Source organism: Protopterus annectens, chromosome 6.part0 (genome assembly GCF_019279795.1).
Source record: "Protopterus annectens isolate FY-2018-M chromosome 6.part0, PAN1.0, whole genome shotgun sequence".
Classification (NCBI taxonomy): domain Eukaryota; kingdom Metazoa; phylum Chordata; order Ceratodontiformes; family Protopteridae; genus Protopterus; species Protopterus annectens.
The window spans coordinates 1,165,629,575-1,165,649,412 of record NC_056737.1 but is presented as its reverse complement, the minus strand read 5'-3'; the positions used below and the strand labels follow the sequence as shown (position 1 = coordinate 1,165,649,412).

At 44.1% G+C, this 19,838-nt stretch overlaps 1 protein-coding gene across 1 annotated transcript in view; it reads right to left on the bottom strand.

Moving 5' to 3' along the window:
• Positions 1-4,961: 4,961 nt before the first annotated feature.
• PSMD14 (proteasome 26S subunit, non-ATPase 14) overlaps positions 4,962-19,838 on the bottom strand; it is a gene marked incomplete at its 5' end in the record, with an annotated part of 1,148,793 nt that continues 1,133,916 nt past the window's right edge. The window contains 1 exon segment of the mRNA XM_044074781.1: positions 4,962-5,444. Within this exon segment, the coding sequence (XP_043930716.1) occupies positions 5,346-5,444 (99 nt within the window). The 3' untranslated portion in view covers positions 4,962-5,345.

Sequence of the window (19,838 nt, the reverse complement as noted above, 5' to 3'; positions counted from 1 at the left end):
GGACTGTCCTTGCAGTCAGCCTGGACCGTAGAGACATTTGATGGAAATAAAGAGAAAGGCTTCTTTGTTTGTCCGGGGTCAAAAGGCCATCTGGGAAGCTGTATTCAGTCTCACACCCAGAAAGCACATGTCCTGAGAGGGTACTAGACTGGACTTTGTTTCGTTCACAGAATACCCTAGGCATCTTAACACTGCCATCACATACTGTAGATGATGAAGAAGTTCGTCCTTTTCTTGTGCAATAATCAGGCAATCGTCCAAATAAGGATAAATCTGTATTCCTCTTAGTCTGAAAAATGCTATCACTGGAGCCAGAACCTTTGTGAACACTCTGGGCGCAGTAGATAAGCCAAAGGGCAATGCAGAGAACTGATAATGTAAATTTCCAGCCAGAAACGCAGGTACCTCCTGCAACTGGGCCTGATAGGAACATGAAGGTAAGCCTCTTTGAGGTCCAGAGTAACCATCCAGTGATCTTTTCCCAACAGAGGTAAAAGTTGTTGTAAAGTCAGCATCTTGAACTTTGGAATGTCCAGGTAAGTGTTGAGGATAGATAAATCCAAAATTGGTCTCCACGTGTTCCCTTTCTTTGGAACTAGAAACAGGCGAGAATAAAATCCTAGGCCCACTTCTGACAGAGGAACTGGCTGTATAGCTCCTAATTGAAGAAGTAAAGAAATTTGTCTGCGAGCCTCTATCCTTTGCCGAGGAGGGACGTCTGGCATGCCTTTGAAAGGAGGCATGGTATGGAAATAGAACTTGTAACCTCGGTTTATAATGTCCAATACCCATTTGTCCTGGGTGACTAAATGCCAATTTTGCTTGAAAAGAGCCAACTTTCCTCCCAAAGGAGCTGCCAGGCAAGAAGAATCTGGCAGCTGAAAATGTAGGTCATTGGGCCTGTTTACGAAAGGACTGGCCCCTGCCCTCACCAGCAGATTCGAACTCCATTGTCTCGGCCTGAAAGTATTCTGAGCTCTGCCCCTACCACGCCTAGATCTACCCCTAGACTGAGAATCAGAAGAAGGGTACGTCCACCCCTTAGTAGGCCAATTTCTACTAAACTTTGGAGGTTGTACCTGCAAAAAATCTTTAACAGTCTGCATAGACTTAGCCTTGTCTTCCATTTTCTTTAAAACTGACTCCACAGGAGGACCAAACAAAACTTCAGACTGTAAAGGGGCATCCAGAATTCTAGACTTAACATGCTCAGACAAATTCTGATCCTTAAGCCAGGCGTGCCTACGAATAACTGAACCAGTGGCAGCCACCCTAGAAGAAGCCTGTAAAGCATCAAAACCACATTGCAAAGAGTGCTTACCCACCTGTTCAGAAACGTGCACTAAATCCTGCAATTCTTTACACTCTATGCCCTCTGCCAAAGCATCCACCTTAGACTTTAGCTGAGAAAGGAGGAAATTCTGATACTTCAACATATGAAACTGGCAGTTCAAAGCTCTCATTGCTAAAGTAGAAGAGGTATACACCTTCTTACCCCATCTATCCACAGCTCTAGCTTCCTTATCCAGAGGAACCGGATTCTTAACAACAGAGGCTCTAACACCCTTAGGCCCCTGACTAATAGTTTCTGGGTCCGCCCTAGGACTCTTATACAGATATTTATGAGCCTCAGGCACCCTGTAATACCTGTCCGGTTTAACTGGGGCAGGAGGCACAGAATCTGGATTAAGGGAAGCTTCCGAAAAAACATCTGAAACAACATCCAAAACCGGAGGAATAGCTAAGAGTCTATGCTGTGGTAAAAACAAGAACTCCCTAAGTCTCTTCCGTGAATCAGAGTAATCCTGTCCCTCCCACTGAAAATGCTCCCTCATGGAATGCAGAGTTTCTGAAAATGAAAAATCCTCTGGAGGAGAAGCAGAAGGAGTGGAATCCTCTGCATCAGAATCAGAATAAGGAGGGAAATCTTGAATGTCTTCAGCAGAAGACTCTGAATCATCTGAGGCCTGCTCCAAACTTTCCAACACTGGCTCCATCCTGGGCCTTTTATCAGGAGGGGGAATAGAACCTCTAATTAAAGTAATCAAATCCTCTGCCATTTTAAGCATGTGCTTTTTAGGCACAGACCCTGAAGAACCAGAACTGACACCAGAGGAAGGCAAGACAGACCTGCCCTTAGAAGGAGCCTTAGAAACAGTAGCAGAAGGCCTAACCACCTTAGGCATAGAAGGGAGAATAGTAACCTGAGAGGCCACATCCTGTAAAATCAAAGTTTCCCCCTGGGACTCAACAGAAACTTCAGCCGGATCCACCTGTTCAGCTGTAGCTTCTAAAGGTCCGGCGTCCGAAACGGACGAATCATCCTGCCTAGGCTTTAAAGATTTGTCTTTGCGCTTCTTAGTAGAAGCAGGCGTCGGAACATCCGACGGCATATTATAATTACACCTCTTGCCAAAGACTAACCTAGCTCAATCTAACCTCCGTTTTATAGTGCGCTTATTAAACCTAGCACAAAACCGACACCCGACTACGTCGTGCTCCGGTCCCAAACAAGGAATACAAAGCGAGTGGTAATCCCTATGCGGTATCTGTTTCCCACAAGAAATACAATTATTCACTTTTTCTGACATCCGGTAAGTAACTGAGGCAAGAAAAACAAAATATTCCCCAACGGGTACTTAGCCAACTTGGTATCGGTCTGAAACTCCAGCGAAAAATTTCAGAATGCCGAACGGCACTTGCAACGCTGCTTCTGCATCGGACCATGCGGCAAAAAAGACTGAGGATATGACGTCAGTCATGCGCCTTTATACCCTGACGCTCTGATGTCAGATCTAGGCGCCCATGACCGACGTCAGCCTAATACTTTGGTATTCGGGCCGAGCGAGGACAGCGGACTACCCATAAGTAAGGACTGCAGCAATGTGAGATGAAGAACATCTCTAGATCCAATCATGGAGGTAAAGCAAGTTCCATTGTCTTTGGCGCTTATGACAAAGCCTCATCTACCCACCTCCCTTTTCTTGGACTCCTTACTTCTCTCTGGACTTGCACTTGCCTCTCTCAGAGCTTGAATGAAGAAGTCCCCTCAATACAAGTTTGCTTTGCCCATCTCAGAAGGCCCTTTGTCCAAAGGGCTTACAAATTTGTCAGTCTGCTTATCAGTGATTGACTCTCACACAAAAGACACATGTCATATTTGCTGGGGGGGGGGGGTCTTGTGCCCACACACAAAACACTTCTTAAAAACTTCTCTCCCTTGTTATCCATGTCTAATATGGTGCCATGGAGCTGGAAGAAGCCGAAGAGTTACACAAACAATCCCACATTAACAAAATTACCAAACAAGCTATCAGCCAAATTTAATAAATCATTTGAAAGGCTAGGAGAGCTAAGCTACAGCTAGACAACACCCAAAGGAAGAGTGGCTAAGATGGCAGGCTTGCAAAATGCCACAATGGACTATTAAATACACCAATAAGAAAAAAATGCAACACCTAAACTAAGTCACTGAACTCTCTACAATATCTACATCCAAAGAAGCAAAAACTATCCGTGCTAGAAGGCTTAATGAAAAGCTACCAGTGGATTACTTGGCTGCACTGCGGGATCATGTCTTGGCATAGTGGCGGCAATCAAGACCAGGGGGAACCTGAGCTGAGAGGACAGGTGTGAGAGGCAGGTTTGAGGAGCTCAAGCTGGACTATTAGCTATGCCAGTATGGATCCGTCAAGCGGCTCAAAAAAATAACAGTCAAACTGGATGGACGGAATGCAAAGAATGATTATCTGTACCTTAAAAAGCAACAAACTAAAAGCCTTACACAAGGCAAAGCTAACAGTGTATGAATGTGATGGTGTGATGGCTAAATATGCCAAAGCCTAGGGAAAGATAGATGAAACAGCCATAAAAAGGCTAACAAATGGAAAGGTCTGAACTTGTCTATCAACCAGAAGAAACACCATACAGCAATATTCCAAAACCAATCAAAACATTATAAAGATTTGAAAAATGGTCTCAGAAAAGAAACTTAGAAAGCAGCCTGAGATTGTTTTTCTGAGCAGCAAGAGATCTGCAGAGAAAGCTAGCTGTCAGAGCAATACAGGTAAAAGGTAGCCTGGGAAAGTTTTAGATGTTGAGCTGACTGAAAGCCTGCATTTTCAGTCCTACTGTTTGATAAGGATGAATCTCCATAATCCAAGTCTGACTGTCACACACCTTTGCTTGAGTAATTTTATGTTGAATACTTTCTATGCATATAAAGATTTTAGGATATTAACTGCCCATGATTTTTATTTGAATGCAAATGCATCTTTTCAGAAAAAGAAAGCCTCATGAACTCCACATCTTTTCAGGAAGTGTTACTGTTTTGGTTCGACAGTATTCTTCACTGTTAATTCCAATGCTCACACTGTTATACTAAATTAGAACTAGAGAAATCAGAAACACAAAGAATGAGGGGAAGTAAGAAGTAAAATGTATGAAGCTAGACTACAGGTGCCATCACACTGTCAATGTAGGGCAGACAGACTAACGTTTTCAACTCTTTAAATGATCCAGCAATTTTAGAACTTTCACATAAAAGTATTGTGCACTTCTCAAAGACAACAGAGGTAAAAGATCTTTTATTAGTTTTACTTGCTTGTTATGATAAAAACAGGAGATTTTCCATGCCAGTTTGTTTTACATATTGGAATTATCTTCTCCATTTCATTTGGTGATCTAAAAACTTTGTAGTATTTAAAATGTATCCTGGTTTTTAAATGGATCACAAAATATTTATAATGGGGTGGTTCATAATGGTGCAAACTGCAAACCAGCTTCACTTCTATGAAATTACAAGAGATAGATCTATGAAATGATTTAACAGGCCAAGTAGCAAAGCTCAAAGAGGAGATGTCAACGTCCAAAGTCCCTCAAATAATGTGAAAGTAATGGGTAGGGCTAAAATGAACATAAAGACTCCATATGGGTTAACTTTGAGAAATGTAACAGTAAAATTCAAACTAAATCTTTATTAAATGTACATTTATTATACAGTACAAATCAAAACTGGTGGTACATGTGTATGAAGAAATTCTAACATTTCAAGATATCAAGCTGGAAAACTAACTCCTGCAACATTCTGCTTGAACAAATTATATTACAGGTAACAAAAACATTTTGAATTTCCCTCACACACTGCCATCAAATGAACAGCTAAAACTGTGCAACATTTAAAAGATGCTTTAAAGGTGTTTCCCCGAAGTAGCATTAACGCGAAGTATCTTCTAGTTAGCTGACGTTTATATAAATAAAACCCCAGTGATTCAATACTGCATGAGAAACAGTAAACAGTTTAAGAGTATAAAATGGTTGGATTAGCTCCATTTAGCTTCAAGTTTCTATTTAAATACAACGGTATCCAACATTGCAGCCAGGCACTGAACTATGTTTGATGTCATAACAACATCCACATGCTCCTCCAAATGGCGTTTTGGGTCCTGCATTAAAAAAAAAAAATTAAAGTTAGAAATAAATGGCCACTTGTAGTAAAGAGAGTTAAGACATACATTTAATTATTTTAAATTTACTATTAAAATAAATGTTCATTTTTAAATTACTATATTTATTTTTTACACTGTTACTTATAAATCTATAACTACAATAAAGTGGATAGCACATGTAATGTCTTCTCAATAAAATGACCTGCAATATCATGTGTCAGGTGCACACAACCGGGAAACTACTAACCAATCAATATGACGTCAGCTGTCGGAAAAATCATGGAAATACTGCCGTAGGAAGGAGGGTTTATGGGTGAATAGTACTCACCACTGGAGCAGATCAACAAATAATAAAAGATGGCAGTCACTGTGCAGATTCCTTACATATGCCTACTGCCTTACCAATGCCCAAACCTGAAGGGTCGGATCAAGGAGCAGCCAAGTGTTCCTCCAGTGTGCGCAGTGTTCAGCACACTCCTCGTTCTCAGAATATTATGACTTAAGAGTCAGTAACACTACCTCAGTTCGTTTTGTTACAGTGAAAGTTACCCATCCCAAGGACAAGAATAACAGAAGGCAGTATCTATAATGTATTAGAAAAATTATTAACATGAAAGAATTGCATTAGATTGTAGAAAAAAGTACATACCAACAGATTTTCATGAAAATGTGATCTAGTACTACTGGCTTACAGGAATAAAACCTTGACTACATCCCAGGCAACCTATCTTGAGCATCTGCTGGACATGGCATGGCAGATGAAGAATGACACAGCACAGCCTACTTACCTTTTCTGGAGCAGGTGTATGGGAAGACAGTGGGGACAACATTTAGGTCATAAGCACCAGCGCCGGCACAGGGGATGTGATGACAGCCAGTGCTGCAGAAGGTAGGCTGGCAAAAGAGGGACACACGGCCACAAAGATTTGTGGCATTTCCTTCATGAGTCCACTGCATATACACCTAGATGACATCAGCCCAGATGATTTACTTCTTTTCTCACAAGGGGCCTCAGACACTTCAGGTATATCCTATTCTGGCCTTCTGCTCATCAAAAAAAGACAAAGTATTCAGCCAGCTTGGCTAAAGATTCAGTGAAGGCCAGGGAGTGGGAAGAGGCACTTTGCAACTTGTGAATTTGGGAACTGCTGCCCTGGAGGCCTAGGGTTGTGGAGAGGAAACTAAGACCTCAATGTGGTCTCCAGGAATCTCCTTGAGTACAAGACTAGTTAGGATCTCGCCTTCCTCTTCTGATATCCCAATGTGGACCTCTGACAAAGAAGGGTCATGCCAGGCTCAGGAAATGCACTGGACATGTCAATCAATGAAGAATGAAAAACAATGGCATGGGTGCCTACAGAGTGGTTGTGCCAGATGCCTCAGACAAAACAGAGTCTGCAGGTGGGGGCTGTAAAGGTATTTCACTGAATGCAGGGATGATGGACACAGTGACCCCCAAGTTATCAAATACATCCTCAACTTCAGTGGCTCTTCTTCCTGTGCTCTTTTTATATGCAGAAGGCTCCTGGAGGCATTGGCAGATGCCATACAGAACCAGATTTGTGCTCCCTTCTTGGATACAAACATCTGTGGATTGTCCTCAGGCTGAATAAAGTACAATGCACACAAGAATGTACTTTGTGCTCTGAGTCAATTAGTATTTTTTGCTACAGACTGCTTGGGGCTAGAGTCAGTATCAGACATAAGCCAACTAATTAGACAGCAAAAAAGAGAAGATAAAGACTCTATTGGCTACTTATCTGGCTGCAGGAAGAAGCCCAACTGATGGACTGAGCTGTGTGAGTAACATAATGCAATGCATTGCATGGCAAAAAGGATCTGAAGATACCACCAATGTAATGAATCCCAGGGTAGGACAGCATCTACCAAAGCCCTGGGGAGGTCAAAACTCAAAGTTGGGCAGGTCAAGAACTGACTGCAGGCAGGATAACCAGTAGACTGCAACAGTGAATATTACGATGAACATCTTAACTGACAGAGTGTTGTTTTTAAATATATTGACTCAGTGGTATAACAGCAGCAGCAACAAGGTGAACAGTGTATGTGCAGAAGAGACTAGCAAAAGTAAAATGGCAAATGCTGAGGTTGAAAGGAGCAGACAGGCAAAGGCCCAATAACAAAGGGAAAACACTAACTCCTCAAGGAAAGATATTTAAAATATAACTGAAAATCTAAAATAATAATAACACTAAGAACAGTAACAGTAGTGGTAGTAGCCTGAATCCATTTACAGATGAGACTGAACCTTAGCCATGGCAGGAGATCTGTAGAGAGGTCTTCTGACACACAAGACTAAGGGTAGGGAACGAGTCCAGAAGCTGTTTAGCTGAGGGAGTCTTGCTGGCCTCAAGTCCTAGAGGTAGATGGACTGGTTCTATCACATCTTGAGGATTTCTGGACTTGATGTGAGAGCCAAGGCTGGCAACATGTTGGAAGTTTTAACCTGGACAGCTGTGGAATTCACTGGATGACCATAATTTCAAAACAGCCTAAACAATGATAATTGTCCGAGAGTAACTTTGGTTAATTTCTTAAACTACTGGGAAAAAAAGAGGAACTGCTCTGGCCAACACAGTAAAAGTGAACTCTCGTTATAACAGCACAATCAATCAGACTAATAATGACAGGTTAATAGAACTGGCATGTCAATAGAGTGATTTTTAGCTTGAAGAAACATTAGATAAAATATGCCCTGCATCACTTTACCACACTGTGGGTCGAGTACTAAAAAAGAAGATATGTCTTACCAAAACGTTCCATCTGTGTTGTCACTCCACTAATCCTTGACTATGGGTTTGGCGTGCCTTGGAAGTGACTCGGCCATTTACTTCAGCTTGCGCCTTCCAAACTCTCGAGCTAGGGTCTTACCCATAATACTCCTCTCTAAATTACTTCAGATCAAGTTCGTCTAAAACAGTGGCAGACAAATAGTAAATAAGAGACCAGATATTTGTCCATATTATGAAGCCAGCCCTGGGAGAATTCGATCCATTATGAGTTTTAGTCTGGGGGAAGGGGGAGGGGGGATGTCACGGATTAGTGAAGATCAACACCACAGATGGAACGTTATAGTAAGACATAACTTCTTTATCTGATGTTATCAACCTTCATGTAATCCTTGACTGTGGGACAGAGTCCCCAGCTATCTGAATCTTGAGAGGTCTCATAGAAGAATATTCCTAAGCACCATCAAACCGAATGATGCCCACCCCCTAGACCTGATCCAATTTGTAATGAATGATAAAGGTATGAGACGACGACCATGTGGCTGCTGCACAAATGTCATTTAAAGAAGCTCTGGCATGAAAAACGGCAGAAGTTGCCACAACTCTAGTTATGTGGGCTTTGACTGGATGTGGAAAGTCAAGTCCTTTTGAATGACAAACATATTACAATCTCTAAGCCATTTAGCCAAGGTAACTTTGGTAACTGGATTACCTAAAGAAAGTGAGGAAATGGCCACAAATAGTTGGTCAGACTTTCTGAAATCCATTGTTCTCTGAAGATAAAATCTTAGTTGTATGTGGACGTCTAGTAAATGTAGGGAAATACTCCCCTTTATCTGAGAAATTAGGAAAAAAAGACCGATAATAGATTCTGAGACTACCTTTGGTAAAAAGGATGGATTGATCCTAAGGGAGACCCTGTCTTTGCAAAATATTATGTAGGGTGGTTTGCAGTACAAGGCCTGAATTTCAGATACTCTTCTGGCAGATGTGATGGCCACTAAGAATAAAATTTTCCAAGTCAGAAACTTTAGGTCGTATGTAGCTGATGGTTCAAAAGGGGAACAAGTGAGGGATTGAACAACCAGTGTTAGATCCCGTGGAGCAATGGGCTCTTTAAAAGGAGGTCTTAACATTAGGGTTCCCTTTAAAAAGGCTTTACAAAGTTTATGTGACATCATGGATGACCCTTCAAAACCCATATGGAAATCAGAAACTGCAGCTAGATAGACTTAAATCATAGAAGCTGCAGAACCAGTTTGATAGAGGTTAGCTAAGAAGTCAAAAACTTTATGAACAGAGATTGTATAAGGGTCAAGTTAATTTTTGAGAGCCCATCTTGCAAAATGTTCCCATTTACTCTGATACAGTTTCCTAGCAGAAGCTTTAAGATGGGCCACAATGATTTTGTGGATGGGAGAGGAAAGGGAAGAATGCCTGGCAATCATAGGAATTGGAGAAGCCACGCAGTGAGCTTGAGATAATGGAGATTTGGATGAACCATCCCCTCTGGATGACACAGCAGATCTGGAGCTGGGTCCAGTATCCACGGTTTCTGGAGAAGGTGAGGCCAAAGGAAGGGAAACCAAACTTGTCGAGGTCAAAATGGGGCAATGAGGATTACATGTTCTCCGACCTTTTGGCTTTCCTTAGAAATTGGGATATGACATAGAGAAGATGGGGGGGGGCAATCGTGGAGAAGAGCATCTCTGGGTGACTCCCTCAGAGGGAGGATTAGGGCAAAGTAATTGCTGCAGTTGTTGTTTAGAGGGGACGCAACCAGATCGCAGCAAGGTTGGCCTCAGTGACAAAAGATCTCCATCACCATCACAGGACTGAGCGACCCACTCATTAGGCATGAGAATAGTCCTGCCCAGGTTGTCCTCTATCACGCTGGAGCTCGCCGGAATATGAGTTGCTGTTAGAAAGCAGTTGGATGAAATCTCCCACTGCCAAACTCTGAGGACTTCTCGACAAAGTGGGTAAGATTTGGTTCCTCTTTGTTTGTTGATGTACCAGACTACCGACATGCTGTCCGTCTGAACTGCTACTGTTCCTACAGGAAGGGCATCCTGAAATGCTTGCAACTCTAAGAGTACTGCCTTCATCTCTAGGATACTGATGTGCAAACTGGCCTCCAGTTGGGACTACGTGCCTTGGACTGTCCTTCCCAGATAATATCCCCTCCACCCTATCTGGGAAGCATCCGTGGTCACTATGGCTTGTGGCTTTGGAAGAATAAATGGACGGCCCGAAAGAATCTTGTTGGAGTGGAGCAACCACGACAGGTCTTGTTTGCAGCAACTGGTAATGTAGATGTGGTGTGACATAGGCTGATCTTTCAGAGACCACTTGGAGGCTAGCAGCCACTGTAGGATTCACATGTGACATCTGGCTAAAGGGACCAGAGTGACTCAGGCTGCCATCGAGCCTAATGTTTGTAGGACCAATCTAGTTGGAACACTTTTGTTCTGGATAATCTGGCTAACCTGAGATCTGATCCTTTGTAGTCTTTCTAACTGGAGAGATGCAAGACTTGCGACTGTATCCAACTGGGCTCTGATGAATTTTAGCTGTTGTGAAGGTTGTAAATTTGACTTTTTGTAGTTTATTGAGATGCCTAGAGATGCAGAGTGTAATCTCTTGCATGTTCTGACTGATGCCTAGTGGTAGCAGTAAGGAGCCAGTCATTGAGGTATGGAAAGACTCAAAATCCTTGCAGCATGAGATGAGCTATTACCACTACCATGCTTTTGGTGAACACCTTGGGGGCTGAGGTGAGTCCAAAGGGCAGTGCTCTGAAATGGAAAGGACGGTCTCCCAGCCAGAAGTGCAGGAATCTTCTGGAGCATTTATAATATACATCCTGAAGCTCTATAGAGCACATGCAATCATCTTTTTCCATGAATGGAAGTATGGACTGTACTGGGACCTTCCGAAATTTAGTTTGCTGAACTCCTTGTTGAACTGGCCGAGATCCAAAACTGGTCTCCAGTCCCCTGTTCTTTTGGGCACTAAAAAGAATCTTGAGTAAAACCAGGATCCTACTTGGTCTGGTGGCACTTTTTGGATGACTTCTCTTGAGCAGTTTTTGAATTTCTATTACAGCTGTTTCCCTGTGACTGGGTGGAACATCTGGGAGTCCTTTTTTGGAGTTTTGGACTTGTAGAAAGTGGAATACTGTAACCTCTGTAAATGATTCCCTGCACCCATTTGTCCTATGTAATTAGTTGCCAGGCGGGTTGGTGCAGGAATAGTCACCCCCGACTGCCTCCAGAGGAAGGCAATTGGGCCTCTGTTCAGGAGTGCTGGTAGGAGATACCAGAGAAGAATCCCTGGACCCCAAGTTCTGAGGGCCACCTCTGCTTCTAGGGTGATGTCTTCCATTATCACTTCCCCTCTGCCTCCAGGGAAGTCTTTGCCACGTGAGTCTTGGAAAGGCCCTTGGGATTTCTTAAAACATAGCCTCCCACTTCCCTGGTTCCTGTAGTAGGGCCACTGAGGAGTGGAGAAGCATACGCCTATGGCAGAAAGAGTCTTCCCATCCTTCTCACATCTAGCCAGTGTGTCTTTTACTTTAGGGCCAAAAAGAGATGATCCATCAAACAGAGCATTGACGAATGACGCTCTGAGTGGCTCCGTAAAGTTACACAAAAGCAGCCAGGTGTGTCTCCTAATGGCAACACCTGAACTCGCTGCTTCTGTCATCCCTTCTACTGCATGGGCTATTAGCCTCAGCGACGAGTTGGAAATTGATGCGAGGGTGGCGAGTTAAGAGGTAACTTTGTCTCGTACTGCTTCAGATACTGCTCCTGTGACACTGACAGTTCTTTAATCAGATCTCTCTGCAACCTGGTAAAGTGCATCATGTAATTCAAAGACCTCAGAGTGAAGGTCGATGAAGCATAAACGCGCTTCCCAAACCTATCTATGGTCCTAGACTCCTTGTTAGGAGGATCAATAGTAGGACTTTCCTAGCAAGTTCCTTCTCTGTTGCTGCTACTATCACCATGGCATCTACGGGTATGCCCTTGGCCCAATGTTGCTCTTCTTTGGAGGCAGAAAGGATCTGGTCAGGTCTCATGGGAATTGGTTCCATGGAGTCATGCATCTTTCATGTCCATTGCGCGATCAGTTTAATGAGCTCGACAGCGAGCAGAGAGATCTTAGAGGTAGAGGATTGGGCACGAAAAGCCTCCAGGTATACAGACTCCGAAGAAGGCTGCAGGGAACACCAGCCACCCCTCTGTTTTAGGATTTCCAGGAAGGCTGCAGGGAACACCAGCCACCCCTCTGTTTTAGGATTTCCAGGATGTCCCTGAAGACGACATCGTCAGGGGGTGAGAATATTGGGGAACCTTCCCCTTCATCATAGTTGGTATCCTCAGTGAAGGACTTCTCCGGGGAGACTAAGTGCTTCCTCTTGCACTTTTTCTTCGCAGATACTTCCTCGGAGGGATATTCCGGGGAAGTGTCTGAAGATGAAACTACCAAGATGGGTCTTTCCTGGGATTTTGTGCCCTCTGTCCTAGGGATGAAACTGATGGAAGCTCTGGTCGAGGGGAAGTAGAAGTTTGGCCTGACAGGGAAGGCAGAGTCTGAGAGTCCACAATGGATAAGGCCTTCTCCATGATTGGAAGGCCGACCCCCAACAGAGTGACGTGAGCCCAGAATTGAAATAGACTCCTTCGGAACCGTGGTCCCACGCCGCACCAAGGAGGAGACCCCCCCCCCCGAACCCGAAGCCTGGGATGATCCAATGATAGCCAAAGCACAGAGGGCCATGGAAGGCTCTGAAATTATTGAAATCAATGAAGTCAATCCATGCCCCTTGGAACAAAGTCTCGATCCCGTGAGGTCTCTGGTTCCGAAAAACTGTAAGTGCTCAAGGTAATCCTCGGTTCTGGAGAAAAGTTTTGTGGCCGACTTGGCTAGGAACTGAAGATAATACCCTCACCATCAGGAGCTGATCCAACAAACAAATTATGTCCGATTCAGAGAGACTCTTAGTGGATTGAACAGAGGAAGTCGAAGGAAACCTAGGGGGTCTAAGTGTTTTGGTGGATGGTCCTTGAATGGGTTGATTGAAAGGAAGTATCTGAACCTTGGCAAGGGAGGCAATTTTGAATGCTCTGGTACCAATCCACTTTTTAGTGCCAAGACAGTTGGAACCAAATCCAAGGATTTAGTAGGTGCCGAGTCCTTCTGCTAGGAAACTGTAAATGGGAAAACTACCAACAGTAGTAATAAGAGGTACAAAAAACAATAAGATAAAGCAAGAAGAGGGGGTAGAAGATTAAGTAATCGGGAGATAGTTTTAAGAAAGTTTAAAATATATAAGGTAGATAAGAAAAAACTCACTTTAATCAAAGGCTAAAGCTCGAGAGCGGTCGTACATGTCTGACACACGAAGTAGCAAACGAGATCTGGGGTAATTTAGAGAGGAGCATTAAGTGTAAAACCTAGCTTGAGAGTTTGGAAGGCGCAAGCTCAATTAAATGGCTGAGTCAGTTCCGAGGCATGGAACCAAATGGATTATGTGAAGAATGACATCATCAGATGAAAACTTATTTACAGGCTTCACAGAGGCAGTAAAAGTTTTTAACAGCTGGATTTGTGGACTGAGGCTTAGCAAGAGACTTCCACCTCAACAAATGTACTTTCCATGTGACAACCTTTGGAACTCTGGTACAGGAAGGAATCAGCAATAACTTATTACCTGATCACTGTCTTTCTGCAGTTACAATGCACCTTAATATTATGCCCTGAAAGTGTGTAAAAGTACATTCTAAAATAGCTGGCTAATGCCAATTGGGGAATTTTAACTTGAATTCGAGTTCTGTATTTCTGCCTACTCCTAAAAAGTTCCACTATCTTGTAATCTGTATATCCTTTATATAAAAGGAAGGGAAGGAGAGAAGACTGAAAGTTATACAATGCAGTTTTGCAGGGCTCATGGATGAAATAGGAAAGAATATATCTAACGCAATACACACACGTATGCATACTCCTTTGTGTATATGTTTTGTGAGGGGTCTTTTTTGTAAGGGAAGGTAAAACATGTTTCTGAAAAATTATATACATAAAGTATGAACCGAACACTAAATGACAAGAACTATGACCTCCTGAAGTGTCTTACTGTGGTACGTTTTACAAGATCAGAGAGGATTCATGAAAAAGATTATTTTAACATTTATTTTACTCATACCCCCTGACTCATGCAGGTCTTGCCTATTGAATGTTTTGCTATTAACTACGCTGGGTCTTGTAAATGGGGAAGTCTTGTTAGTCCTTTGTTAATATTGCAGACCTATCAGCATTCAGACTTTTCACTACATTTTTTACATTATCAAAAATAAGTTGGTCTGTTTATAATGTAATGACTCAGTTTATACACGTTTTTCATTTCCAAAAGATCATGACCATTTCAAGTGTTCACATAGATTATATACTATATACACTTTTTCCTCTGATTTAAGAACACTGAAGATGGGAAGAAACAGTTAGCTTACAACGGTTCTACTACATTGTTAAAGATGTTTTTGGGTTCTCTGCTGTACATTTTATATATATGTGTGTGTGTGTGTGTGTGTGTGTGTGTGTGTGTGTGTGTGTGTATATATATACACTAATGCCATAGAGGCCTTCAAGACTGCCCACATTTGCTACCCCTCTGCTTATTATTTTTTTTGTAGGGTAATGCATATTACAAGAGCTACAGTAACTGTTCTGGATATATGAAGTGGTTGAATTTCACAGATATGCAAAAATGCTGCTGTAGCTACCACAAGTTCTTTTATTTGCCTTCTGTTAAAAGTCTGAATACACAAAAGCAGCCAGGTGTGTCAATAGTAGTAATAAGAGGTACAAAAAACAATAAGATAAAGCAAGAAGAGGGGGTAGAAGATTAAGTAATCGGGAGATAGTTGTAAGAAAGTTTAAAATATATAAGGTAGATAAGAAAAAACTCACTTTAATCAAAGGCTAAAGCTCGAGAGCGGTCGTACATGTCTGACACACGAAGTAGCAAACGAGATCTGGGGTAATTTAGAGAGGAGCATCAAGTGTAAAACCTAGCTTGAGAGTTTGGAAGGCGCATTATACTGACAAAAATGGTTGCCTACAGATGACAATTTACAATCTCTCACGATTGTATTCAGCTGTGCATATAGTTCTTGATTACTGAGATTGTTCTGTTTCCAAAACGGATTTTTATAACTGTGCACTAGAGTTATACATGTCTGCCAGCCTGCCTTCATACTGTAGACGGATGCAGCATACTGGCCGCAACCCAGATGACCCACACTTGTGTAGCAGCTACGGTACTGGAAGAGCCAAGCAGGGAAAGTGGCAGCTTGTCAATCTGGAGGGGGTGAGGTAGTTGTCCAGGCAAATGGTTGAACCTCTGGTGGAAACCAGGGAAATGTGGGCATGTTTGTAAAGGGAGGGCAAGGCTTCAGTTGAGTCACATGAGGACATGTGGATAATTACACTGAGAGCTCAATGCATGTCTCCTTTTGCAATGTTATAGGCACTGGCAGAATGGGTTAACAAGGATAGGGCATAACAAAAAAGCCCACATGGATGCCTTGATGTTGGCCTGGCAACCTGTTCTTGCCTTGTGGGAACAATCTGTGCTGGAGACTGCTTGCACCCTGTAGGGATGGAATGGGTCATGCAGACTGTAAGGGGCTAAAAAATGCCCGACATCTGGAACAAAAAAAAAAACATATTTGCCTAAAACTGTGATGAGACAGACTGCCTTGCTGGATTGTGAAGATGTGCAGAAGTTATGTTCTGAGACTTATCACCAATGGAACAAAGTTTTTCATGGGAAGCAGCACTCAACTGTTATTTAATGCTTATCCCTTTAAAAGGTGCTCAACATTTTTCAACACAGTTCTGCCTTTTAGACAAATTAACCAGCTGTAAATACACATATTATTATACAAGATGCATTACAAATGCGCAGCTCCTGTAATGTTACATTGGCTTGCATCTTTTTTCAGTGATAAATGCATCCATATGTAAATATGTACATATCGGATTCATATGCAGTTTTCATTCTTACTCTACTATAACTATAACCCTGAACAATATGTTATTCTCGACTTGTATAGGTTTTGCACTGCCACTATGACCTGGGATGTGGCTAAAAAAGGTCTGCTGATTAGGCTACCTACCCAGTCAGCAAAATGAAATAAATGTATTTTCTGCTCAGTGTCGTAACCTCATACAAGTCCCCTATTTGACACAGGAATAGACCAAGCAGAAGTCATGACTGTGGTGTTGTCTGTCCTTATCATTAAATGGCCTTCTTTGAGGAATGGTTTGAATTTCTGGATTGCTAGTTTTACTGCCAGCATTTCTTTTTGGTTTATGTGCAGGTGCAGCTGGTCTGGAGTCCACAATCCTTGTATGCACTTGTCCAACATGTGCGCCCCCCAGCCTAGGTCTGAGGCATCCGTTATGATGGTTTGGTTTGCTTGAAAGTTGTGGAAGGGCAAGCCTGGGTTTGATTGGCATGCTTGAGCCCACCATAGGAACTCAGCTCCTCCCTCACCCATAATGCCAAGGCCAGGGATAGGAGGCGGGATGGTTGCAGACAAATGAATACACCGTAGGATATTCATTTCTCTGCAACCTGTGGGACAGAGTCCCCAGCTACCTGAATCTTGGGTAGATGCAAGATCCAACTTATAGTGAGAAATAAATGTATGAGATGAAGCCCGTGGCTGCTGCACAAATATCATCTAGAGGAATCCACTTGAAGGCTGCCGAGGTAGATGCAACCCGGGTTGAATGGCCTTCCTGACGCTTGATAAGCCAATAAAATGCACTGTGAAATCCAGAGAGCAGGGAACAAGAAAAATTGGTGAAAAAAAATGAATTTTAAAAAGGAAATAAACAGCTGGTCGGATTGCCTATGACCAGCTGTCCTGTTGAGATAAAATCTAAGTTGCCTGTGAACATCTAGTTTTCATACTTAGGAAGAAAACAGGGAGGTTAATGGATTGATTGATGTTTGTTCAGAAGCGATTTTAGGAAGGTGGCTGATGTAATGGCTACCAAAAAGCTGTCTTGTAGGACAAGAATTTGAGATCCACAGAGCCGGGCCTCGAAAGGGGGAGCGGTCAAGGCCTGTAGGACCAAAGAAAGGTCCCAAGGAGGAACTGCTTGCTTTATAGGGGACCAATGTGATAGTGAGAAATTTCGGCCAGTTGAACTCTGTCTGTGGACTTACTGGCAGTATCATTAAAGAGAGAGGTTAGAAAATGAAGCACTACAGGGAGAGGAAGGAAAGGATCTAGGCCTTGGCTGCCGCCGCCCCACAGAGAAAACGTTTCCATTTGCTTCGTAAACCTTTCTAGTGGATGGTTTATGAGCGCCACCAAAATAGCCTTTTACGTGAAGAAATACGGGAGTCCTTATCAAGAGTGGAACTGAGCAGCCAAGCGGTCAGCTTCAGGTTGTCAGGAGGAATGCAGGATGGATGGGATATCAGATCCGAATGGGATCTAGAATCCAAGGAGGATTCACCGAGTGAGACCTTAGGAAGGGGAACCAGATCTGTCGAGGCCAGAATGGAGCAATGAGAATCATTCTGCAACCCACCCGAGAGGCTTTCTGAAGAACTTGCAGCATCAGAGGCAAGGGTGGATAGGCATACAGAAGACACTTGGTGTTTGAGGCAAAAAGATCGAAGCATGAAGGGATGTTGGACCGACCGGAATTGCTGTTGCTAGAAAGCGATTGGTGGAGATTGCCCATTCCCAAACTCTCGTTGATGTACCAGACAACAGACATATTGTCCGATTGAATCGCAATTGTTCCCAAGGAAGAAAAGTCCTGAAAGTGCTAGCAACGCTAAGAGCACTGCTCTCATCTCTAGAACACTGATATGCAGTAAGGTCTCTGAATCTCCGCTGCCCGGCCTTGACTGTCCCCATAAAGTGCCCCTCACCGTGGCGAGAGAGGGAGAACAACAAAATGGGCCCTCGTGGAGATCCAAGCCTTGCTGATCGCTATGGGATGATGCATGGGAAGAGGAAGAAGTGCTATCATCGGCCATGGACCCTAGAGCCCTCAGGACCAACTCCGCTGGAACAGAACCTGAATGGAGAATGGCCCGCACCTGGAGCTGCAGATTTAGAACTCTGTCGAAATCTAAGAGCTGAGTGGGTGCCAGGTTGGACTTGTTTGTATTTATTGTGATGCCCAGAAATGGAGCAAGATGGAGAAAGGAGTCTCACCGAGAGAAGTAGATGCCTTGTTGGGCGGTAAGGAGCCAGTCGTCCAGGTAGGGAAAGACCTGCACCCCCTGAAGCCTCAGGTGGCCGCTACCACTGCTAGTACTTTGGTAAACACCCTGGGGGACTGGCTCCCAGCGAGGCGGAGAAACCTCTCCAGTGGCCTTCTCCCAGAAGGGGAGAATAGATTGTAGAGTGACCATTCGAATTTTTCTTTGGGGACTGCCAGATTCAAGAGAGGTCTAGGATTGGTCTTAGTTCCCCGTCTTTTTGGCACTAAAAGAACCTGGAGTAGAACCCTGATCCGATCTGGTCTGGGGAACGGGCTGGATGGCTCTTTTCTAGCAGATGGCCAATTTCGGCCTCCCTTTGGGGTGTGGTACGCCTGGGAGGGACTTCATCTTTGGAAGGTGAAGGAAAGGAATGCGATATCCCTGGATATGATTTGGAGAACCAGCGGTCCGATGTTATGGACTCCCATGCCGCTAGGGTGCCCAGCGTCCCGACTGCCTCAAGGTTCCCTGGACCCAAGTTTCTGGGAGCCCACGGAAGGACTGGTTGTCCGAGCAGGCTGGGACTGCGACTTCTCGGAACCACATCTTCTTCTGACCCTTTGGTTCCTAGAATAGGGCCTCTGGGGTGCAGACAGCCGCCTTCTGCTCTGGAGTCAGGATCTTTCATGACGGTCTTGCCAAACAGAGCAGACCTGACGCCTAGTGACCAGTCCTGTCCCTGCATCTATAACATGTGCCAAATAGTTCAGCGAACTGAACATCCGCTCCATCATCCGAGACTCCTTGCTCGGTGGGTGGACTGAGGGACTCTCCTGAGCCAGTTCCATCAACATGGCATCTACAGGAGGCCGGATCCTGTCAGGTCTTTTGGGAATTGGCTCCATGGTGTCCGACCAGGGGTCAGGGGGGACACCCAAGAGGACGGGCGGCCGTAATGGCTCCAAGAACACGGACTCGTCCGAGGAAGACTTGGGGCAGACCACCCCATCAAAGGATCCGGGCAATCCCCCTCGATCCGAAAGAGTGGAACCTCCCCGAAGCTGCTTTCGGCTCAGTTTGCTCGAACCCGGATAGCGGCACTCGGAAGGAGCAAAAGGGGTAGGGGGTTGAGCTCCCTCGAGGGGGGGAGCAAAGAGCATCCCATCTGCATCTGGGCCTGGATGAACCTTCTCATCATCCGGTCCAGATCAGCATCCGGTAGGTAGATGCGAGGAGGCTACCGAGGTAGGCCTGGAATGCCTCCCTCCTCCTCAGGACCCCCCGACCGCGACAGGGGGGGAAGCCTGGCTGGGCTGGGGCGGCACAAACAGGCCCCGCGCCCGCAGTGTGTGCCTCTCTCCCGTCTTTTAGATGCATCCCTCCTGTCCTGAAGCGGGAGTT